This window comes from Schistocerca serialis, chromosome 4 (genome assembly GCF_023864345.2).
Source record: "Schistocerca serialis cubense isolate TAMUIC-IGC-003099 chromosome 4, iqSchSeri2.2, whole genome shotgun sequence".
Taxonomy (NCBI): domain Eukaryota; kingdom Metazoa; phylum Arthropoda; class Insecta; order Orthoptera; family Acrididae; genus Schistocerca; species Schistocerca serialis.
Genome location: NC_064641.1, coordinates 270,960,937 through 270,987,220, shown reverse-complemented (window position 1 = coordinate 270,987,220; position 26,284 = coordinate 270,960,937). Strand labels below are relative to the sequence as shown.

The following is a 26,284-nucleotide window of genomic DNA, read 5'->3' as shown; positions in this document are numbered from 1 at the left end:
CTAGATGTTCAACAGACCTCTGACGAAGGAGATAGTGGTGGGAATCAGAAGTGAGTTGGGATGTGAGGGTCAGAACGGTAGTGAGAAGGTGACATACATTGAGATGTGGCCATATTTCATACTTTACGGAAAGATGCGTTTGTGTTTTTGAAAGTATCTATCCTTCTCAGAGGTAACGACGATCAAGCACTGATCTTATAGTGAAGTTCGTAAAGAATATGATTACGGCCATGAAAATATTATTAACACTATCTGACTCGAAATAAAGCTTTAAGAGTAGCCACACAGCACATACGAGTACTTTCATAAAACTGGTCGCAAGGGTTAGTTAAGTGCCAACAATTCACGGTACAGAACATAATATGTGCATAAATAGATGTATGAAAACAACACGCTTCGTGCTTTAGCGATACGTACTACACTGGGGCTGTCTCCCCAATAGGTATTCATCTACTTATAATCAATGCAATAATTAAGCATTTACATAAGAACGAATCAATTCCACTTACACATTTCAAGTACGTAAAACGAATATGATACTGTGATTTAGTGCTACCACATGTAGCAGTCCTGTGTCCACCAACAGCAACCATTATAGCCTTGGCTTAACAGATGGCTGAAAATGACCAACTCATAAGAGGATAAATTGTTCCACATTGTAATGTACGTTTCTACCCTTGTTTAATGACATGTTATTCTAATCATCACAAGTAATTTACATCTCATCTAACTAGAAATGACTGTTCAACACATATAACTGAAATGAATATATTGATTTTAAACGAAACGAAACATAATATTACAGAAACGAAACTTCCCGAAAGATTAAAACTGTCTGCCTGAGCGAGACTCGAAATTTGGACCTTTGCTTTCTGCTGTACAGACTGCGCTACCCAAGCACGATTCACGACGCCTCCCCATAGTTTTAGTTTCCTCAGTACCTCATCTCCTTCAAACTTCAAAAAAGTTTTCCTTCGAAGGAGAAGTTCTGTGAAGTTAGGAAGGTGGATGAGGTGCTAGCCGAAGTAAAGCTGTTAGGAGGCATCGGGAGTCGTGCTTGGGTGACTGAGTCGGTACAGCACTTGTCCGCAGAAAGCAAAGGTCCAAATTTCGATTCTCGATCCGGCACACAGTTTTAATCTGTAAGGAAGCTACATATCAGCACACACTCCGCTGCAGATTGAAAAATTCATTTTGATAATATTATAGTTCCGCAGTGAGAATCGTGATTATATTTAACCTTGTAAAACAACGTTTCAAATCTGGCGGACAACCATATTAACCCATTTCATGTATAAGCCAACCTTGTCGTTCTCATATAACATACGGTGGAAAAATAGAACACACAAACAGAATTAAATAAACTTGGAAAATGATGCAGCCACCAGCTGCTCGATATTTGATTATTCGCACTGTGTCGTAGTCTAGACCACAGCATGTGGAACAGGCTTATGTGAGAACTGCCAAGCGGAAAGATATCAAACCTCAGACTACTTTTTACCTCACAGTGTGGCACAGAATTCGCCAAAATAAAAAAAAAAGTTCAAATGGCTCTGAGCGCGATGTGACTTTACATCTGAGATCATCAGTCCCCTAGAACTTAGAACTACTCAAACCTAACTAACCTAAGGACATCACACACATCCATGCCCGAGCCAGGATTCGAACCTGCGACCGTAGTAGAAGCGCTGTTCCGGACTGAAGCGCCTAGAACCGCTCGGCCACCGCGGCCGGCCACCCAAAATAAATTAACTTGGAACTGTCTTACTGGTAAGCTGATGTATCATACAGGAATCGAACATCATAGCTCTCCATATGGAAAATTACTTTCATCGCACCACTCTGTTCCTTCAAATACAAAGCACTTCGTCATTGCAAGATAAAGGAATCCGACTATGAACAACAAGAAATGCCGCTATAATGACGTCTGACTTCCTTTTCGAACCAAAAGTATATGGTATACGCTTAAAAACGTACCAGAATCGGCGTGCAATGAAGCTGGTTAAGTCGATATCTCCGAGACAGTTATAAAATAAATATTAGGGCTATTAAAAAAGATGAAAGAGAAGAACAAAAACCAGGCACCTTTCATTACTAAGAGGTCTATTAAATCTAAAAGTGTCTTTCCCACGTTGGTCTGTTCGTCTGCGAGTTGTTTCCTTTCTGTTGTGGTTTTATGAATGTGGTAGTTTCTCGTAGAGTAAGAAAGTGTTTTTTGTTATTTATCTTTGAGATTTTCAAGTCTGTGTCTCCGGCAGTAATTTTGCTTTGGTGCTAGTGTCAATGTTCGGCAAAAGTGAAATGGTTTGTCCTGTATTACTATGCTCTTCATCCTCTTTGTATCAAGTGTCAAATTTTTTCTGGTTTGCCTGTATTTTACCCATCTCATGTTTCACGTTTTGTGAACACTTAATAAATTCTCAGCTGCCAAGATTGCTAAAATGATTTATTCATGCAGAAGTCCGGTCTCGGCAATTCTCTGTTGCCATATTCGGATCTATGTTTAGATCATTACATAATCCCCTGGGCCGGCCGGAGTGGCCGAGCGGTTCTAGGCGCTACAGTCTGGAACCGCGTGACCGCTACGGTCGCAGGTTCGAATCCTGCTTCGGGCATGGATGTGTGTGATGTCCTTAGGCTAGTTAGGTTTAAGTAGTTCTAAGTACTAGGGGACTGATGACCTCAGCAGTTAAGTCCCGTAGTGTTCAGAGCCATTTGAACCATTAACCCCTGTGATGTAAACATAGATCCGAATATGGCTACAGAGAATCGCCGAAACCGGTCATCTATATGAATAAATGATTTTAGCGGTCTTGGTAGTTGAGAATTTATTCAGTGTTCATCGGCCCCAAGCTGACGATGTCAGTAGTGTATTACGTTTTAGTTGCTACATTCCTGAATTCTGATAGAAACCGCAGGGGAAAAAATGAGTACACCCTTTTAGAGGTTTCCAATTCACTCACAATTTATTGTTGCAAAAGTGAGTACATGAACGTTTACAGATCAATAGCATAAGCGGGTCTGAGGTCTCAGCTATCGACCCATGCTGAAACGCCCATATTGGTGATAAGGGAGGTGTAGCCTTCACAGGCGGCAATGCAGAGGTTGACTCTGGCATCCAGTCGAACGGATAGATGGCGAATATTGTCCAGGGATACCCTGTACCATGCCTACTCGACCTGTTCACGTAGTTCTGTAAGACACATGACTCCCTTCACATCACATCCCACACATGCTCAATTTCAGACAAGTCAGGAAATCTTGTTGGACAGGGATACTGCTGCACGTCTTGCAGAGCACTTTGAGTTTCACGAGCAGTGTACAGGCGAGCATTATCCTGTTGGAACAACACATCACCTTCCTGTTTCAAGAGTGGCGAAAGAAGGGAGCGCTGGTTAGCATCCAGACCATAAAGCTTGGGTGGGGCCAGTGAGTCTTGGTCGAGTGCACTCTACCAGACAAGCCGGCCGCTGTGGCCGAGCGGTTCTAGGCGCTTCATTCCGGAACCATGCTGCTGCTACGGTCGCAGGTTCGAATCCTGCCTCGGACATGGATGTGTGTGATGTCCTTATGTCAGTTAGGTTTAAGTAGTTCTAAGCCTAGGGGACTGATGACCTCAGATGTTAAAGTCCCGTAGTGCTTAGAGCCATCTGAACCATCTACCAGACAGTGCTCACCAGGTCTACGTCTCACGCGCTAAGGACCATCATTTGCGTACAGGCAGAGTCTGCTTTCACCGCTGAAGACGACGGCGCGCCCTTCCATCTTTCGGGTGATCCATTGACGACAGCACCGGTCGCGCCGCCGCGCTCGCCGATTCCGTGGCGTGAGTGAAAGACGTGCGAGAGGTGTGCGTACCCATAATCTCACAGCTACTGATGATAATAACCAGTTCGCAACAATTCGTGCTATGACGTCTGGGCTCACAAGACCTCTTATTTGTTTTTGTACCATCTGCCACTGCTGCCCTTACAATACCATGATTCTGGCGGGTGTCTGTGTTTCATGGATGTCCACTCTTCTGCAGGTGTGAGAATGTTAACGTGACCACAGATACGAGCATCGGTGAACAACTGATACAGTGTATCCAGCTTTAGTGGAAAATCTCCGAAAGGATCATGCTGCCTTTTGGACCACATTAGTCTCCTGGCTGTGAGCGTTCCCTCTTTAAGGGTAGACACAGATGCCGCTCTGGAAGCTACACCACTACGCTATCTGTTGGCGGGCGGCATTGAAACCATTTATCAGTGTATCTACTACTCTCCAGGTGGCATATGCCATCATCAGATCAAAATCGACGTCTTTCAGGTATACTAATTTCTTTTCGTCGGTACTAATCTGTGTTTTATATTGCGCTTAGAAAATATTTTTAAATTGAGCTGTTGGTTAGGTAAGAAATTTTTATGCCTTGTTTTCTGAAAGTATTAGATATTCTGTGATGTTGTTCCTGCTCTTGAGCTCTGTCTGTTTCGTTATGTGGGGTTCTGTCCTTCCATTGGTGATTGCTGGGTGTTGAATTTCTTGCGTTTTTTGAGTTTATTGTTCAATTATGTTACTAAGTTTTCTTTATAACCTCGTTTGTGGTTATTTGTGCCATGGTACTTTTTTTTGCTAATTATCTGTGTTTAGTGTCACTGTTTTTACTCTGTGGAATGTGCCTCTAAATGCTGCTTATTTGTATAGGTTTGGGGAGTTTTAAAGCTGGTGTATTACTGCGCCCGCTTTCGTGGGTTTTCGGCACGGGTCAAATATGTGTTGCGAAAAGCTTGCATATTTGTTGCTCTGAAGCGTGTATGACTTAAAAAAACATATTACAGTACACCATTAGCTGAGGTAAAATATTTAATTGCCAGACCGGTATTCGGGTGAATAGCCATTCATTAGTTGGAGGAGGAGGTTAGTGATTAACGTCTCATTGATAACGAGATCATTAGAGAGGGAGCACAAACTCTATTTGGGGATGGATGGGGAAGGAAATTGGCCTTGCCTTATCACAGGAACCACCCCGCCATTAGCCTGAGGTGATTTAGGAAAATCACTGATCAGTTGCATTACATCGAAGTCTATATCAACTGATCATAATGTTGAAATTTATGTGGATGTCTGTGGTTTAGAGGCTGTCATGTTTACATGTTATAGCTGTAAAATGGCCACACTTCTTGATCATATTGGACAATGCGACCAAGAAGTGTGATCGTTAGAATTTGACACCATGACCAAGAAGTATGGACATACAGCGTTTGACAGCTATAACATTCGCATATAACACTGTCTCACAGAAATCCATATCAATTTTAACATCATAATGATTTCGTCCTCAACACACATATCAGTTGATTGAGACATAGATGATATATGCCACTGATGATGGGCAGCTTGTCCAGTACCGGTCTAGCAGTCACATATGTTGTGTACAACTCATGGTATACAACAAGATCGATGTTTTTTAACAAAGAAGATGTGTTGGCTGTTCGAATCTTTACGGTAATTTCAAAGAAATTAAACTACCCACTTTGCTCTGTTTTCATTGTAAAATTTATTGTATCACGAACAGAATCTGGTCAATTTTTACGCTTGGTTCACCTACCAGGCACAGTATATTATCCATATATTTAGCCCAGTACAGGATGTTTCACCTGTCTGGCACTATTTTGATAAATATGACATGTTAAAAACGGTTCATAATTATGTGTGTTATGGTTTCTGACACAGGGGATCCCATGATAATCCTTCACTTTGTAAATAGAATTCATTACTAAACTGGAAGTTGTTCTGCTTTATTATAAACTCTAACAGCATGAAATGTACTGTGTCTTATGATTTTCATCCATGTTCATCGTTTCTGTTATTGGTTTATTAGAATAATGTTCTGTAGATCAAATGAGAGGAGAGGGACTGTGTCTGGAATCTGCATGTCTCTTACGTAATGAATCTGCTGTGTGCTATCACTTGTGTACCGAATTAAGGAAAGGTAGTTGTTAGAGAAGGAAAAGCAAATGTAATTCACGTTTGGAGGAGACTGCTCATGAAACTCTCGTTGCACACATTCTTGTTGTAACATGAACGAAACTGATGAGGTCGAAGAGGAGAAATTTTCTTGTGCATTGCAATTATTTTAGAATATTACCCCCCATGAACCACGGACCTTGCCGTTGGTGGGGAGGCTTGCGTGCCTCAGTGATACAGATAGCCGTACCGTAGGTACAACCACAACGGAGGGGTATCTGTTGAGAGGCCAGACAAACGTGTGGTTCCTGAAGAGGGGCAGCAGCCTTTTCAGTAGTTGCAAGGGCAACAGTCTGGATGATTGACTGATCTGGCCTTGTAACAATAACCAAAACGGCCTTGCAGTGCTGCTACTGCGAACGGCTGAAAGCAAGGGGAAACTACGGCCGTAATTTTTCCCGAGGGCATGCAGCTTTACTGTATGATTAAATGATGATGGCGTCCTCTTGGGTAAAATATTCCGGAGGTAAAATAGTCCCCCATTCGGATCTTCGGGCGGAGACTACTCAAGAGGGTGTTGCTATCAGGGGAAAGAAAACTGGCGTTCTACGGACCGGAGCGTGGAATGTCAGATCCCTTAATCGGGCAGGTAGGTTAGAAAATTTAAAAAGGGAAATGGATAGGTTAAAGTTAGATATAGTGCGAATTAGTGACGGTCGGTGGCAGGAGGAACAAGACTTCTGGTCAGGTGAATACAGGGTTATAAACACAAAGTCAAATAGGGGTAATGCAGGAGTAGGTTTAATAATGAATAGGAAAATAGGAATGCGGCTAAGCTACTACAAACAGCATGGTGAACGCATTATTGTGGCCAAGATAGATACGAAGCCCAAACCTGCTACAGTAGTACAAGTTTATATGCCAACTAGCTCTGCAGATGACGAAGAAATTGAAGAAATGTATGATGAAATAAAAGAAATTATTCAGATAGTGAAGGGAGACGAAAATTTAATAGTCACGGGTGACTGGAATTCGAGTGTAGGAAAAGGGAGAGAAGGAAACATAGTAAGTGAATATGGATTGGGGCTAAGAAATGAAAGAGAAAGCCGCCTGGTAGAATTTTGCACAGAGCACAACTTAATCATAGCAAACACTTGGTTTAAGAATCATGATAGAAGGTTGTATACATGGAAGAACCCTGGAGATACTACAAGGTATCAGATAGATTATAAAATGGTAAGACAGAGATTTATGAACCAGGTTTTAAATTGTAAGACATTTCCAGGGGCAGATGCGGACTCTGACCACTGAAGAAACTGCAAAAAGGTGGGAATTTAAGGAGATGGGACCTGGATAAACTGAAAGAACTAGAGGTTGTACAGAGTTTCAGGGAGAGCATAAGGGAACAATTGACAGGAATGGAGGAAAGAAATACAGTAGAAGTAGAATTGGTAGCTTTGAGGGATGAAGTAGTGAAGGCAGCAGAGGATCAAGTAGGTAAAAAGACGAGGGCTAGTAGAAATTCTTGGGTAACAGAAGAAATATTGAATTTAATTGATGAAAGGAGAAAATATAAAAATGCAGTAAATGAAGCAGGCAAAATGGAATACAAACGTCTCAAAAATGCGATCGACAGGAAGTGCAAAATGGCTAAGCAGGGATGGCTAGAGGACAAATGCAAGGATGTAGAGGCTTATCTCACTAGGGGTAAGATAGTTACTGCCTACAGGACAATTAAAGAGACCTTTGGAGATAAGAGAACCACTTGTATGAACATCAAGAGCTCAGATGGAAACCCAGTTCTAAGCAAAGAAGGGAAAGCAGAAAGGTGGAAGGAGTATATAGAGGGTCTATACAAGGGCGATGTACTTGAGGACAATATTATGGAAATGGAAGAGGATGTAGATGAAGATGAAATGGGAGATACGATACTGCGTGAAGAGTTTGACAGAGCACTGAAAGGCCTGAGTGGAAACAAGGCCCCCGGAGTAGGCAACATTCCATTGGAACTACTGACGGCCTTGGGAGAGCCAGTCCTGACAAAACTCTAACATCTGGTGAGCAAGATATATGAAACAGGCGAAATACCCTCAGACTTCAAGAAGAGTATAATAATTCTAATCCCAAAGAAAGCAGGTGTTGACAGATGTGAAAATTACCGAACAATCAGTTTAATAAGCCACAGCTGCAAAATACTAACACGATTTCTTTACAGACGAATGGAAAAACTAGTAGAAGCCGACCTCGGGGAAGATCAGTTTGGATTCCGTAGAAATACTGGAACACGTGAGGCAATACTGACCATACGACTTATCTTAGAAGAAAGTTTAAGGAAAGGCTAACCTACGTTTCTAGCATTTGTAGACTTAGAGAAAGCTTTTGACAATGTTGACTGGAATACTCTCTTTCAAATTCTAAAGGTGGCAGGGGTAAAATACAGGGAGCGAAAGGCTATTTACAATTTGTACAGAAACCAGATGGCAGTTATAAGAGTCGAGGGACGTGAAAGGGAAGCAGTGGTTGGGAAGGGACTAAGACAGGGTTATAGCCTCTCCCCGATGTTATTCAATCTGTATATTGAGCAAACAGTAAAGGAAACAAAAGAAAAATTCGGAGTAGGTATTAAAATCCATGGAGAAGAAATAAAAACTTTGAGGTTCGCCGATGACATTGTAATTCTGTTAGACAGCAAAGGACTTGTGTTGTGACTTGGCAAGACAGTCAAGCCACTATGAGGTGAAGCCGAAAGGCACGCGTTTAAACTCACGCAGGCTGGCGTGATGTCTGGAACAGTTAAAGGAATTGAGACTAGTAAAATAAGTACGTAGTTTCTGGAATACTTAACTTTAATCCATAATTGGTGAACATCGGTCTGACGGTACATGCATCACAAGATTAATAGCAAACGATAATGGCGCCTTGCTAGGTCGTAGCAAATGACGTAGCTGAAGGCTTTGCTAACTATCGTCTCGGCACTTGAGAGCGTAATTTGTCAGTGAACCATCGCTATCAAAGTCGGCTGTACAACTGGGGCGAGTGCTAGGACGTCTCTCTAGACCTGCCGTGTGGCGGCGCTCGGTCTGCAATCACTGATAGTGGCGACACGCGGGTCCGACGTATACTAGCGGACCGCGGCCGATTTAAAGACTACCACCTACCAAGTGTGGTGTCCGGCGGTGACACCACAACTTGGAAGAGCAGTTGAACGGAATGGATGGTGTCTTGAAGGGAGGATATAAGATGAACATCAACAAAAGCAAAACGAGGATAATGGAATGTAGTCGAATTAAGTCGGGTGATGTTGAGGGTATTAGATTAGGAAATGAGACAAAGTAGTAAAGGAGTTCTGCTATTTGGGGAGCAAAATAACTGATGATGGTCGAAGTAGAGAGGATATAAAATGTTGACTGGCAATGGCAAGGAAAGCGTTTCTGAAGAAGAGAAATTTGTTAACATCGAGTATAGATTTAAGTGTCAGGAAGTCATTTCTGAAAGTTTTTGTATGGAGTGTAGCCATGTATGAAAGTGAAACATGGACGGTAAATAGTTTGGACAAGAAGAGAATAGAAGCTTTCGAAATGTGGTGCTACAGAACAATGCTGAAGATCAGATGAGTAGATCACATAACTAATGAGGAAGTATTGAATGGGATTGGGGAGAAGTTTGTGGCACAACTTGACCAGAAGAAGGGATCGGTTGGTAGGGTATGTTCTGAGGCATCAAGGGATCACCAATTTAGTATTGGAGGGCAGCGTGGAGGGTAAAAATCGTAGGGGGAGACCAAGAGATGAATACACTAAGCAGATTCAGAAGGATGTAGGTTGCAGTAGGTACTGGGAGATGAAGAAGCTTGCACAGGATAAAGTAGCATGGAGAGCTGCATCAAACCAGTCTCAGGATTGAAGACCACAATAACAACAACCAACATGTGTCCTATAAATGGGTATGTGGGAGCATTTAGTCGTGCGACAGTTTCGGAGGGCATTTACTGGTGTGCATCCCATGCGAACCATGGGCTTTGTGACGTCCCTTCCCTCCTTCACTCGCCGGGAAGAGACGCGACTCGTACCGATGTTCATCTCCATCGGAGTGACATGGAACAGCACCTATAACTCTCATCAGAACACAACTCATCACGTGGTTTAGAAACATTGTTATCTGTCCGCAACAGTCTTCTGAATTTGAGCGAACTGGTAAACTGCAATCGTTTATTTTTATGCCCGGTTAGTTCCGTGATGAAATAAAATCTTGAGTCTTGATTTAATCATTACGGTCGTTTTTCAAATCATACATAGCGAGGATGAAAATTTCCTGTCTACTATTCCTCTGCTATGCCGTTGCTACGTCCAGTTATTAACAACTGTCCGAAGTAACTCCAGAGATAACTTATGTTGGAGTAATTTTCTTTTTTTTTTTATACACCGTAATACTGGTTTAAGCCAATCACTCTTCTCCGTCCATTATTCATGTATTCACTTAGTCACTTAAAATATTTAAAGAGTTAGGCGACACGTAAGATTTACCTTTTGACTCAGATTTTATTATTCTTTCTGTAATTAATCGGTTGTCCCCACAACACACGCACACCGATATGTCATTCAAGATTAACTTCAGTTCAGTAAACGTGAGGCTGACGACAACTTGTTACTAATCGGGGTACTTGTCTTTCTTCGTGTCTTCGTTTTATTGTGTCATACTCAAGACTACGAATTGTTTTTCTGTCGTTGATCCATTGCTGTCAAGGTTTGTAAGTGTTCATCAGTACGAAGGCTAAGTCCTATAAACCAAATCACTCAATCGAATTCTAACACTCGTCTTACTATACCGACGCGTTGAGTACGGTAAAGATTAACGTTCATCAGTCGAATGACTGAGCAATACTTCAGTTTCTACCTCACGAATTATCAAACTTCCAAAACTGAAACAATCTAATAGCGTTTGCGTCCAGACAACTATTGCAAAAGTACTCTAGAGCGACTCAAGAGCAACTAACTAACTGAACATTTCCATATCCGAGTTTCATTGTAGTAGCATTGAATTTCCTTTTCGATGCTGCTACAACTCTCTTCCATGGTAAATATTATCTTTGAATTACTTTCTTGGATTTAACCTTCGTTCATATGATTTTGAATTTATTCTATTGATGTTTGATAAAGAATCTATGATAATCCTTTCCTTTTATCTCCTCTTTTTGTATGCTATTCTCAGTATTTGAATGGTATAGCTGTTAATAAAAATATTACCAGTGTAGATTTTATCGTCAATAGTTGCCGTCACCGTCAGGATGACTCACTTCCTTACTTTAATTTCCACAAAGTTTGTTAATCGGGGTTTTCTGTCTTTGCGGCGTTACAGCATGCAATTTCATCGTAGTTGAAACGCCCTGTATCTTAAGGTTATTGTTGGCACTGATCTCCGTCGGGTCACATTACGGTCCCTAGAACTAACTGTTACTTGAAGCAGCTACAAGTTTTTCATTCTGGAGCATAATGACATGTGGTAATCCATGACAACCAAACAGCCACCAAATGGACCATCCAAGTACCCTCCTCTTCCTCTTCCCCTAATCAACTACCAACTCTCCCACTGATAGCTCAAATCTCATTTCTACCATACAAAGCAACACAATAAGACATCATAAACGTGGAAGTAACAATTTAAAACATATGATATTACAAGAACGAGGCATTGAACACGGAGTTGTGAGATTTCGGTTGTGAAGTGTTCTAAAGCAACGCTCAAAGTCCATTGCCTTTCGTAAATAGCAGAAAATCCTCCTTGATGGAACTTACAGACAGGCATTAATGAACTCAGAACACGTAAAGACGTTCAAAATTACTGTGTCAATTTATTACAACACAAATGACGTCTGTAGTAAGTATGATCATCGCAACCATTTAAAAAGAACATGTAGCTCTGACTGTTGAGAATAATGTTGAAGTTTAGGAGCTGCAATGGAAGCGATTAGTATTTTTCTCGCTAAACGGGAAAATATGGCAAATTAAGGTGTTGGTACGCAACGTACTGTAGTCAAGTGGTAATTAGTAACTCTAAGCCACTAGTTTACCTTGCCATTAGTTGTTGCCCATCATTATTCCATCAAGCGATTAGTTATCAGTCACGGATAACACATCGACGTGAAATGGAAGAACTGTATAAAGTTGGATGTCCGAGAAGGAAAAGGAAACGTAATTTATTCTCGGAAGGGATTGCTTATAAAACTCTCGTTCCGCCGATACTTCTTGTAGCGTGCACAAAATTGATGAGGTCGAAGACGAGGAGAGTTACGTACAATTATATGCCCTATCTGTTTCAACAGTCCTATCAGCAGACTAAGATACCTTACTCGCAGATCTCTGTCCTTCACAGTGACAAATCGGAGATCACCCCTACAGCAGCTGTTTCTGCCAGAAGAAGTTATATAATAAGGGACACTGGGAACGCCACAAACATTCAAAAGACAAGCAATAAATCAATGGATTAAATGTATATAGCCCATTAAAAACAACTTGTTTGAACGAGAGATAGCTTGCTGCAGCGCGGAATGACATAAATCCACAGTTCTGGATTAACTGTCGGGGAACCAGTCTCCGCAGGAATTATATGTAACTAGAGGAAAAACACTCCAACCGTAGCTAAATGTTTGTCCATGCACTAGAGACTCAGTTCCTTGATAATCGTTAAAAATTGCATGTTGTTGAACACACCTTCATTGGTGATTCTTTCTATCCATGAAATCTTCAGGACTTCTCCAAAACTAGGTTTTACAAGTCGGTGTTTTTTTTTTGCGTTCTGTCTCCTCTATTGTCCCTAGAGTCATAAAGTGCATCGCTCCAAACAAAAAGTATTTACAAACTGTTTTCTGATATTTAAATTAAAATTTTTCGGTGTCGTTAGCTTCTTTTTTCAGCTGAATGCTGTTTCAGCTTGTGAAACTCTGTATTTAATTTTCTTACGTGATCTACCTTCGTCTGTTATAGTACTATCCACGTGCTTAAAGCTGCTGACTTGCTTCAGATTCTCTCCGTCCTGGCGTAGGTTTTTATCTGCAATATTAGACGGTTGCCAGATAAATGGATTTTGGTTTTCTTCTTATTTATTTCCATTTTGTGCTTTGTTCATGGATTCTACAGTCTTTTTCAAACTATTTTCAGATTCAGCTGACATTGCTATACTATTTACAAATCTGAGCATTTTTACCTTTCCTCGATATATGTTTATTTTTTCAACATACGTATTTTTAAATTCGTTAATTGCATCCTCAGTATGTATATTGAAGTGGAATGGGGAAACGTTGCATCCCCACCGAACACTTTTGTTTACGCTTTCAAATATTGCATCAGTGTCTTATTTTGACAAAACGCTATCTGATGTCAGTGAAACTGCTGGATTGGTTTCCTTGCCGGCCGGGGTGGCCGAGCGGTTCTAGGCGCTACAGTCTGGAACGGTGCGACCGCTACGGTCGCAAGTTCGAATCCTATCTCAGGCATGGATGTGTGTGACGTCCTTAGGTTAGTTACGTTTAAGTAGTTCTAAGTTCTAGGGGACTGATGACCTCAGCAGTTAAGTCCCATAGTGCTCAGAACCATTTGAACCATTTTGATTGGTTTCCTTCGTCAGTGATCACACTTAATGCACATCCAAATTTGTATCATATTATACCAATCCACATTGTTAAGTGTTTTCTTTAAATCAATAAAATCTTCACACACCTTTGCTGCAATATAAACACGCACAATTTGTATTACTGGTTATAATAACGTTTATTTATTTGGTCTACAGCTTTGTTTATGCAGTTTCTTCCTCGAAGTTCGAGGCTTCATAGTGAAACAAGTACAAAACCCTTACGATTCAAAGTACTGGCCATCACTGGGACTACGTTCTCCCATCTTTCGGGCAACATACGAGTCCCTCCGTGGAAGAAATGGGCGTCTTTCGAGAAGGTCCATGAATCGATCCAATTTTGCACTCGTTCATATGGCCGGAAGTGCTAGTCAGCCAGGCCGTGTGCCATTGATCGAAAAGGGTGGTAACAAGAGGGAGCTATGTCTGGAGAATACGGTGGTCGGGTTAGAACTTCTCATTTCAGTGTTTCCAAGTATGTTGTGATGGGTTTTGCGGCATGCGGTCGAGCACCATCATGCTGAAAATAACCTTTTCATGTCAATTACTATAGTGTGCCCGTTTGTCTTTCAGTGTTCTTCTCAGATGCATCAGTTGTTTTTGATAACAATTTCCTGTGATTGTATCCGTCGGTTTCAGTAACTTCGAAAATAATCTCTCTTCATCGTCATGTCAATCTTCTACGCCAAAGTGACCGTGCTTGAAGCAGTGAAACCACTGTCTCCACGTTCTGTCATTAATAGGTGCCTCACAGTAGGTGTTATCCAGCATTTTGTGAGCCTCAGACGCCGATTTCTTCATTTTAAAGCTGAAAATTAAAACTTCCTGCAAATGACAAGAATTTGGCTTGTAAGTTGATGTATATATCACTAACACAGCTGACAGTACACTACACACGTTAAAAACGGAAATAAACAGTAACATGTAGTCAGAAAAATATGTTAGGTACTGTCTACAAAGATATGATACTACAGATCGTCAACTATCTTTAAGTGCAGAGCATATTTGTAACGTGTTCTACGGACTGTCAGCTGTATAATTAATGTATAATGTGTGTAGTTTTGTGAATAAGAGGACAACTAGAAATCTGCTAGTAAAAGCTATTTACAAATTTTTCATTATCTATAGTGAAAGATGCATGTAGAGTTGCATCAAACCAGTCTCTGGACTGAAGACCACAACAACCCCAGTGAAAGATACACCAGTAATTACAGAACTGCAGGTGTTTATATTATCATTAAGGCTCCTAGAATAATACGCGAGAAACATAGTTGCTAATGTGAATTATTTCCCGAAATCTATCGAACACAAAATAAAGTCAAGAGCAGTGTGAGCATGTGCAGTTTATTATAGGTTGGGTTATGTAGAAATAAATATTTACTGGAAAAAACCTATACTATGTGCATTTAACATATATAAAACAACAAATGGCTGCACAACAGGACACACAACTAATTGTTAATAGAAGTAGCTACATTTAAATAAACTGCCAAGTATTAAATAATTTTTTATGTATTATAGAACACTGGTGATGCATAATATGAATAGATGAAAAATACGTGCTATTCAAGAATAAATTTGAGTTGCAAAAAACGGAAGCTTTTTTAAATTCTATGGTAAATCGTAACTGAAGTAAGCAGCTGACGATGATGATGTTTGGTTTGTGGGGCCCTCAACTGCGGGTTCATCAGCACCCGTACAAAGTCCCAATTTTTACACAGCCCAATCTTTGTATAAAGTCCAATCTAGCCACTGTCACGAATGATGATGATGATTAAAAGATGAGAACAACACAAACACCCAGTCCCTGGGCAGAGAAAATCCCCAACCCGACCGGAAATCGAACCCCTGATCCAGAGGCAGCAACGCTAGCGACCTTTTTTTTTGCGTTTGGTCTGGGTGGACATCACAAGACATCCCTTGAATTTAATCGTTGATTCCTTTACTCAGTTTCTTTATTACAGGGAGTAAGCAGGCCTGTGACCGAACGTGCTGAGCTACCGTGCCGGCCGGTACACGGATACCACTCGTGGTGACAACCAGTTTGCATAATAATCAGTTTTTTTTTATTTCGCATTAAACAAAACAGTTGTGTTTATAGTCGCAGGCTTTGACGAACACTTTCTAATGGGTGAAATAACACCAACCACTGTGGAACGTTTCGGTTCCGTTCGGTCAAGTGCCAATAGACCTCGATCGTGAAAACCTGATACGATGGCAAGGAAGCGTTTCACAGCAACCAAAATTGAACGCTGGTGATACAGTCAAAATGAATGTACTTGTAACCGGAGGAATCGTGTCGTAGTGCGTTACCATCGCAAAATATGCGACTGTTGTGGCTTACGAGACACTTCGTATACAAGAGGCGTATCCGGCGCGTATCGCGACCGGGACAGAGCGGGTCCCGCCGCTATTATTCATTCCTCACCTGCAGGCCTTCCTCGCCTCCCCCCCCCCCCCCCCCCCTCCAGACTTCCTCCTACTGCCCGCCCTCCCGGAGGCATTACGTAAACAATCAGCGACGGCCGGCCGTAAAGTAGTCGTGTTTACGCCACCTGCGTCCCGGGACGCCCATCCACTCCAGCTCCAGCGCTCCCCAGGCAGATGATCTGGTTTCCTGCCGGCGCTCCCTGGGAACGAGTCCGAGGCAGAGGGCACCGTCTGAGCGCGTCAGTTGTGAGAGCCGGGTACAGTGTGCGATGTTCGCATCCGTATCCTGTTTATAAAGGCACATTTGCATGCCAAGCGTGAGTTTCCTCGGAAACGCGAGATATTAATTAAATAAATAATCAGTGACAAATAAATAAAGCCTATGGCACACAACTGCAGCGCTGTGTCGCTGATAAAACAAAAGCACAATTACGTTACTCGTATGTTTGATTAAGATAGGAGAGCTCTGGTTGAAGTGGTGCGAGAAGCACGTATTTAGTTTATTGTCTGGCACACCGCCATATTTCATGTTATAAAAAATTACTGCGAGTTGCAACCATACTAGGCACTCGATACTGTAAAGAATTTATATTTATAAAAGTAAGTAGGATTATGAACTGTAGGCTTATTCATTGAATATATCTGATTTAACTGTGTAATTTTTTGTTTAGTAGACAATCACCTCTGTACGACGTTTTGGCATGGCTGGCAAATTATTGTAATATTGAGATTTAGATTATGAGTCCGCACCTACCGCAGCAGTCTTTGGAAACGATTTAATTACGAAGTCCGATTATTTCAGTTTTATTTCACGGTCAACTACGAGTAACATTGCCTTTACGAAAAAGCCATTGTCAAGCGTCTGATACCGAATAATTAAAACCTGACGACTCATAGGAGAGACAAACATACAGATAAAATAATTAATATTTTATTTTATTTTATTTTATTTATTTTATATTGGCGACTGCGTGTCGGATTTGTTATTTTGTCATTTGTTACATTGTTCTCTTTGTTTCATGTGAAAAATCAACTTTCTGGACCTGGACTTCACTATATGAGAAATAACAAAAATCAAAAGATATTTGCCAATTATAAAATTTTGCGGGAAGACGCAAAGAAGCTTCCAGCATCTTTGCATTAGCAGGCTTGACCAGACGTATAATTCAGTGTATTAGCTTTTCAGTAAAATTCTGTAGTGTTTCTTTTCCGCATAACAGTTTCAGTGATAAATTCCATTCTCAGTATTTTTCCTTAAACAATAACGTATGCAACAATACCAATACACGAGTGTACAATATGGCCGACTTCTGTACGATATCATGTAACATGGCCAGCAGCCATTACCAATAATCTCAAATTCAGTTTATATTTTTAAATTAACAGACAGCCATTGTTGCTACGACCGATTCATGCTCAACTGCATTTTATTTTAAAATCAGTGTCAAATATTTTCTTGAAACATATATCACGTGTGGCATGGTCATAACTAGAAAACAATACGCAAAGATGGAACAGCAAAGCCATACTATTCAGACGCAATCCGACTCGGACGAGAGACAAATGTTAGAAAATGACTTTACGACAGCAACCGGTAGTGATGATTCATCAAATATTGACCCAAGTGTTAACGGAAATTTTGACAATAGGCCGTCCACCACAAAAATTTCAAAGTCTCAGTCAGAGCCCATGTTAATACATGACGTCACGTCTAATGACGCGGCGGGGGCAGAGACCTTGCAAACAGTAAACATTGTCAACATGTTACAAATGCTAATGAAACAGAACGCGGAAAACATGGCAACCTTACAGACGCAAAATGAACAGTTAAAGACACAAAATGACGGAATCAAATCTGATCTCATAGCACTCAAGACAGGTAATGACACTTTATGTAAGCGTGTGGAACTTATAGACGCCACACTGACCAAACAGATGACTGAACTCAGTGCTAAATTTTCCCAGCTTAATACGAGACAAGAAAAGACTACAACTGACGTAGCACTTTTACAGACACAAGTAAAAAACCTTAATGTCACGTGTGAAGTTCTTACTGAACAAATTCAAACATATCCTTCAGTACATGACAACCTTGAAAAACGAATTACTGACGTACAGAATAAATTTGACAATGTTGAACAACACCTGACTGACATCTTACAATCTGATGCCACAGCTCATTTTCAAAATATTAATAAAGAATTTCATGATTGGGTAGTCAACAAAGACAAACATTTTGATAGATGCTTACGTGAAAATTTACCAACAATGGTGCACGACTCCGTAGCGCAATACATTACTAATAACAACCAGCTGATCAGTGACGCAGTACAATCCGTCACTGCACCCATGGGACAATTCACCGATCGACCACAGTCTGAAAGTAACGAAAATATCAGTCAAAATGCACAGTTCAGGAACCAATATACATTCGAGTATGACGCACACATACCGCACACGACAAACACACAAGAACAAAACACACCACAACTACAACACATACCACGATGTGCAAACACAAACACAAGCTATTATCATGGTAAACCACAGCAACATTATCGTAATTACTCGCCAGCTGGACATGGCAGTAATTACAGTGGGACAAATCCATATCATAATGCAAAGGAAGACGAAAGCTTAATGAAACACAGGCAATTTCAGATTTTTATCCCAGAAAAACGAACCATTCATCCGGTGATTTTTCTCAAATCCTTTAGTAACGCATTTCCACGCACTTGGAGTGACCGAAAAAAGATTTCATATATTGTCGGTTACATCCAAGGCGATGCAGCTGTCTGGGCATACAGTCAAGCTGACGTATGTACCACGTACAGTGAGTTTGAGCGTGCTTTTCTGAACAAATTCTGGTCGCAATCCGTTCAGGAGCGACTCAGAAGACAAATTTTAGAACCTGAAACTTTTAACAGTAAAAATGGTAACTTACGCAGATATTTTGAAAAATACTTGAACATGGGACACTTTTTAGACGAACCAGTCGCAACGCGAGATATACTCCGTGCGTTGAAGGCCAAATTGCCTTTCAACATTAAAGAAAAACTCCTACATATCCCGGATGACGATTCAGATTATTTTTTAACAGCTTTAGATTCGGTTGACATGTTACTTGAAGATCAGCGCTTCGCGCGGCAAAACAGCAGCCACAATGTTTACACTAGTGGTATGCAAAACATGCAGGCTTGCCAACACAATTCTGGCGCGCCCACAGTTGGATACGCGGTACGACAAAAACAGCAAACTCACATGCCGTCTCAGTACGGAAATCAAAATCAACACGCGTATTCCAATACAAACAATAGTTACAACAGTAATAACATTTCATGCGGCAATCCATACAAAAGGCACCGCGGTAATAACTACAACGGTAACAACGGATACAAAGGTAATAACAAAAACACAAACAGAAATAGAAATAATAATAACTACGAGCCAAGACAGCATCAAGGTTGGACTCGTAACGATCAGTACTTTCATTCAAACTCTACTTTACCACAACAGCCACCAGGTCAAAATTGGAGCATACCTTACGACCGACAGGTAAGTTATAATGCGCAACAGCAACAACAACCGCAAAAGTTTAGAGATCATAATAGGCAATATCCGAATGTGAATATAATAGAAATGACACCTGATGCACAACCTCAATCTGTGTCAGTACCTAGTACAAATGCTAATCCAACAAACTAGAAACAGTCACTACTTTGCCCCAGGTCGTGGCTGAAGAATCCTTGGGGGGCGGCTTCAATGTTAATCAGTTATTTGACATCACACTTGAACAACGGAATAATGATATGCCGAGTAATTCTAAACAAAAACTACCTGTTTTATTTATAAGATACAACCACAATAACAATATATCAGATGAACTTTTACAAGACAGTACACAATGTCGTTTAAACACAAATGAAATCGTTTTAGCATCCACTACTGGTGTAGTAGGTGGGATTCCAACTATTATCCTAGATACAGGTGCAGCTGTGAGCGTTTTATCTTTTAATTTTTATAAAAAGATGTGTGAATTGGAACCTGTGCCTGAGTTTCCTGCCCAAAACTGTAAAATAACTACTGCACTAGGTAATAAGTCATGTAGGGTTACGAAGCAAGTTTTTGTAAACGTTAAAATAGGTAATGGAACCGTACAATGGCCATTCCTGGTTGTACAAAACCTTGTGACTAATTGCATATTAGGAATAGATATTATGAGCGAGAAGGACTGCATTATAGACTTCTCCAAAGGTAAATGTATTTTAAATGATAAAAGCAGGGTAATTATTATTGATTTGGACAGGAGAACTCTAAAGCATGACAAACACTGTACTGGGTACAAGGTTCAGTTAGTACTTGACAAAGACATTCAAGACATGCAAACACACTCATCTGACGCAGAGCTAATGGACTTGAAAACATTGCTTGATCATAAGATAAGTGAAGCTACAGCTCTCAGTGTACATGAACGTATAAAACTACAGCAAGTGTTATCCAAATATTTACAAGTTTTTACCAAACGATTAGGTGTTATCAACACGTATGTGTACAAGATTGAAGTTAAGCCTCACAAGATCTTCTACCATAAGACATATAACGTACCGTTATCTCAACGACCTGCTGTGTGGCAAGAATTAAAACAAATGTTAGACTGGAAGGTCATTGAACCATCCACCTCACCTTACTGTAGTCCTCTACTTGTTGTCAAAAAATCAAATGGAAGCATTAGGTTAGTGTTAGACGCACGAGCTATTAATGAAATAATTTTACCGGTTCACACAAAACCTGAAAATTTAGAAGAGCAATTACAGAAATTTCTAGATGCAAAATATTTTTCCACAATAGATCTCGCTAATTCGTTTTGGCAGGTGGGTATCACTCCTGATTCTCGGAAATATACTGCATTTATGTTCGGGGGGCGAACCTATCAGTTTTGTGTTCTACCCTTCGGACTGAATGTCAGCTCTGGGGTATTCATTACAGCCCTGGATACCGTGCTTGGCGACGATTTAGTTGAGACAGTCACACACTATGTAGATGATATACTGATAGCTACACAATCTTGGAATGAACACGTTGACACACTTCAAGGAATTTTAGAAAAATTTGCACAAGCTGGAGTCACAGCCAATCTTAGAAAATCAAAGTTTGTTTGCAGTGAGATAAAGTATTTAGGACATATCATTAATTCACAGGGCATACGTCCGGATCCCAGTAAATTAGATGCTATCAGAAACTTTCCTAGCCCTCGAACTAAAAAGCAGTTAAAATCATTCCTTGGGCTATGTTCATTTTTCAGACGTTTTTTGCCACAACCACTTTTGAACAGTAAACATCTGCTAAATCTACTCAGAAAGAATCAAGTTTGGATCTGGTCGGAACAGTGCCAGAATGACTTTAATACAATTAAACATGCTTTAGTGAATGCTAACATATTGAGCCATCCAGATTTCAATTTAGATTTTTGTATGACTTGTGACGCTTCACGTACTGGCTTGGGCTGTTGCTTATTTCAAGTTGTAAAGAATAAAGAGGAGGAACAGATAAGAATTATTGGGTTTGCGAGTCGCACTCTAACTGAATGTGAGCGTACATACTCTACTACTGAGTTAGAAACACTTTCCATAGTATGGGCATTCAAGAAATTCAATTATTATTTATTTGGAAAACATACAGTAATTTACACCGATCACCAGGCCCTGACATTTTTGTTAACTTGTAAACTTGTACATCCTAGACTATCACGATGGGCAGTTACACTTCAGAACTACTCTTTTGAAATTAAGTACATAAGAGGTAAGGACAACACCATTGCAGACACTTTGTCTAGACTTCCACAAGGTATGAATGATACCAACAGTGACTTAGAAAATATAAATGACTACAGGATTCTCTTAATGCAAGACAAGCAGTATCACCAATATTATATTGATATGTGCAGAAACATGGCTGAATTACAAAAATCTGATCCTCACTGGTATAAAATAATAACATTACTGGTAGAAAAACACAATCATCCTTTGACTAAGTATTACAAGTTACACAATGATGTGTTATTTTACCGCCGACATCCAAATGCTACTAACTGGTGTGTATGCATTCCCAAAGAGTCTGAACGTAATCTAATTTGGCACACACACTTAGTATGGGGTCATTATGGGACAAATAAGTGTTTATCGAAGCTCAGTACATACTGTTATTTTAGCAATATGAGAAGAAAAATTTACAGGGAACTGAAAACATGTGTCATATGTCAAAAATCAAAACCTCAGAATTTATCCACAAAAACAGATTTACATTCTATTTTACCTAGTAAACCCCTGGAAATTCTGTGTACTGACATCAGTGGACCGCATCCAGCAAGCTCTGGAGGCGTCAAATATATCTTAGCTTTTTACGATATATTTTCTAAACATGTTAAACTTTATGCTTTAAAATCCGCCACTGCAAGTGCTATAATACGAAGATTCTCAAGTGATTACCTGACGCACGTGGGAAAACCTAAAGCAATTCTATCAGATAATGCAGCATACTATTCTGGGTACAAATGGAGAAATTTCTTGAAGGACAATAACATTAAAAGTATATTTATTTCGAGGTTTAGTCCACAATGTAACGCGACCGAGAGACTTTTCCGAGAATTAAACCGTTTCATGAGGACCTATATTTCATCAAAACATACTAATTGGGTGTCCTACCTAAGTCTTTTCGAAGATGTACACAATAACTTAAATATTTACGATACAAATTACACACCTAACGAGATCATGTTCAATTGCAAACAGAACGATCAGTGGATAGAACCATTACCTAAGTTGTCAGACAAGGAAATCACACCTGAACAGAAAATAAAAGAAGTATTGACTACATTGACACATCACGCACAAATACGAAACAAACATCACAGAAACATAATAAAAAGAAAACAAAAATTCGAGGTAGGAATGCTTGTACTACTTCGTACTCATCATAAATCTGTTGCACTCAAACGACGCAACGCTAAGTGGCGTCTGCTATATGAAGGACCTTATATAATTGTTAACATACCGCACCCTGGTGCGTATCTGTTACAACATCGTAGAACTAACAAAATTATTGGGCTATACGCACACCGAGATCTTAGAGCATTTCATGCTGAATAATGTCAAAGTCATACCCATCAAAATATTGCTAAGCAACTCGAAAAACTCTGTTGCTACAACACAGATAATAAGTAGTATAGAAATTTTCATTTCAGCGTTCCAGAGTCGCAGTTGAAGACAGAAGAACTTTTCTTTCAACGCCGCGGCTCCACCGAGAAGACTGAATATTAAAGTAAAATATATGATTACGTAGCAGTGAATGACATATTAATTTTTCACGGAACATTTGTTATTGTAGGTACCACTGACTTGGTATGACACCTGACGAACTGACAGACGTCATCTGTGAAGCGATCTTTTACTTTGAGAAATAGATTAGACGCACATCTCTCAACACGAAAAGCATCTATCAGTAGTCAAGGCCACACAGACACTCTACACACACGCACAAAACGCGAGGAATCGAACATTTTCTCTCTCTTACTATTTTGAATATTTATTGAGTAGTGAAAACGCCTGGTCTTGCCTACTGATGTAATGAATGTTGTGTCTAACCTATCTTAATTTCAGATGACATCACAAAAAACATCGATAATATCCCAGCAAAACCGCTAAAGAGGATGTAAATATCTGCAATTCATGTAATCAAATGTGACACAATGTAATAACCTATAGCTATGTAATGATGATGTAAACATGTTTATGTGCAACTGTATTATGTTTATGCTAAGAAAATATGTGACGTGTGTATGTATAATTACTTATTTTTTTAACTGATGTATCATGTAAAGATTTGAACAAAACGAGTGCCAAAAAGACATTGCATAGTGAACCTCTGTTCACGGACATTAACGAACATTACTAACTCTGCAACTACGCAGAAACCTATGTGAAGGAAACGGTTAATGCCATTCATTATGCATCGTACCTATGTAAACGCGATGAACGATTTCCTTGATTAATAACTACGAACATTTGGGTGAGCTATATTCAGCAAAAAACTGAAAATGTGAAGTGAATAATTCGTGCATCGTCTAGTGACATTACTACAGTACCTAACTTCAAGATGTTAACTGGATTAAATGGACACAAAGTGCCTGACCAGAAATCAACACGACGGGTGGAAGAATTTTGGTTGGAACTTCAGGGAATGAAATGTTCTCGAAATGTAACGGACACTCTTACCTGGACTGTCCAAGGATCGACGCCAGCTATGTGCCGTCCGAGGTTCTGCAACCAAGCTTCCACGGAATGTAAAAAACGAACTGCACGTGGACCAATTACTCGACGGGTCACGTCTGATCTGTAATAAGCAATGCTTTTACTCACTACGAACTGCATCACAACGACTATAATGGAAATAGGAAATGGACACGCTTATGTATTAATCACGTTGTTATACAACGATGTTACTGCGATCAAAAAACTTTACCACGACGATACTAACCTGTAAAAAATTATTGTGCAGCTGATGAATATGAAGTGTAAAACGACACGATGTGTGTAGGTCAATGCACCTGAAAAATACGGACATTTTTCTTTGAAGTATTTCAAAACAATACTATGTAACTAAGAACATTCAACAATCTAAGTTGTATTGTGTTATAACGAATATTGTAAATTTAAAACTAAGTTACCTGTCATAGAATGTAGTCTTCATATGTAATCTTGGTTGAAAATTTTCTTTGTGCAACGACTGAGAAACGCGCGCACACGAACAATATGAACTGCAATACTGTGCCGCGTGATCTAACTGTACGACATAACGGCAGTCACACAGACGCTTCTGCGCATGCGCGCACTCTATCTGCCAACATAAGAACTTTTACGGCGCACCCGCGTCATTCAAAGTTGTATATAATGTGTATAATGTAGGTCATGTAAATAGTTGTAGATAACTTAGATTTTCTTGTGCCTTTAGGTGAATTGCTCGCCTGCAGGTGTGTCCTTTCGCCTCGCAATTCAGGGGGCAATATAAAGGCACATTTGCATGCCGAGCGTGAGTTTCCTCGGAAACGCGAGATATTAATTAAATAAATAATCAGTGACAAATAAATAAAGCCTATGGCACACAACTGCAGCGCTGTGTCGCTGATAAAACAAAAGCACAATTACGTTACTCGTATGTTTGATTAAGATAGGAGAGCTCTGGTTGAAGTGGTGCGAGAAGCACGTATTTAGTTTATTGTCTGGCACACCGCCATATTTCATGTTATAAAAAATTACTGCGAGTTGCAACCATACTAGGCACTCGATACTGTAAAGAATTTATATTTATAAAAGTAAGTAGGATTATGAACTGTAGGCTTATTCATTGAATATATCTGATTTAACTAACTGTGTAATTTTTTGTTTAGTATACAATCACCTCTGTACGACGTTTTGGCATGGCTGGCAAATTATTGTAATATTGAGATTTAGATTATGAGTCCGCACCTACCGCAGCAGTCTTTGGAAACGATTTAATTACGAAGTCCGATTATTTCAGTTTTATTTCACGGTCAACTACGAGTAACATTGCCTTTACGAAAAAGCCATTGTCAAGCGTCTGATACCGAATAATTAAAACCTGACGACTCATAGGAGAGACAAACATACAGATAAAATAATTAATATTTTATTTTATTTTATTTTATTTTATTTATTTTATATGTTGCAACGTCTCGACTACTAGACGTCACTTCCAAATACCGATGATGTGAGCTGATTCTAATGTTCTTTCCATTCCATTCGCGTCTTCTGTATCTGTGCCCCTCGTGAGGAAGATATCGCGCGGTAGTTCATCCGTTGGCCCGGTGACGATATCACCTTGTCCGTGATGAAAATCGAGGAAAATAATTATTACGTTAGTTGGCTATTGTTTCACATTTATTAAGTGATTTTTATAGTGTTTTCAACGCTGATTTCGGGAAAAACAGTGAAAAAATTCCATCACGTACAGAAGATGTATAAACTCGCCAGATTGCTTCTCCTACACTTGCGTTAACTATACCGTTAAAAAGCAACAAAGAAACATTTCCGATTTTGTTGAAAAAATATATTTCACCTATTCTGGTATAAAGTTAGGCGATCAAGATAATCCTTGGGCCCCACACAAAACTTGTTCAGTGTGTGTTGAAGAACTGAGGCAATGGTTTCAACTTTAAATGCAGTCCTTACGTTTTGGAATACCAGTGGTTTGGAGCCCAGAAATGATAGTG

At 40.0% G+C, this 26,284-nt stretch overlaps 1 protein-coding gene across 8 annotated transcripts in view; it reads right to left on the bottom strand.

The window, feature by feature from the left end:
- The window catches only part of LOC126474978 (uncharacterized), a 117,337-nt gene extending 92,383 nt beyond the window's left edge, over positions 1 to 24,954 (bottom strand). For 2 of the 8 annotated variants that reach the window (XM_050102508.1, XM_050102506.1), the window contains exons 1-4: positions 24,722 to 24,954; positions 24,532 to 24,601; positions 24,270 to 24,387; positions 18,251 to 18,376 (exon numbers count right to left, since the gene is read on the bottom strand). In XM_050102508.1, coding sequence (XP_049958465.1) covers positions 18,251 to 18,376; positions 24,270 to 24,387; positions 24,532 to 24,601; positions 24,722 to 24,744 — 337 coding nt within the window. In that variant the 5' untranslated portion in view covers positions 24,745 to 24,954. Of the gene's footprint in view, positions 1 to 13,723; positions 14,395 to 16,092; positions 16,286 to 18,250; positions 18,377 to 24,269; positions 24,388 to 24,531; positions 24,602 to 24,721 lie in introns of those variants that run through there. The other 6 variants (XM_050102507.1, XM_050102509.1, XM_050102510.1 and 3 more) reach the window with 6 other exon arrangements.
- Positions 24,955 to 26,284: the final 1,330 nt, after the last annotated feature.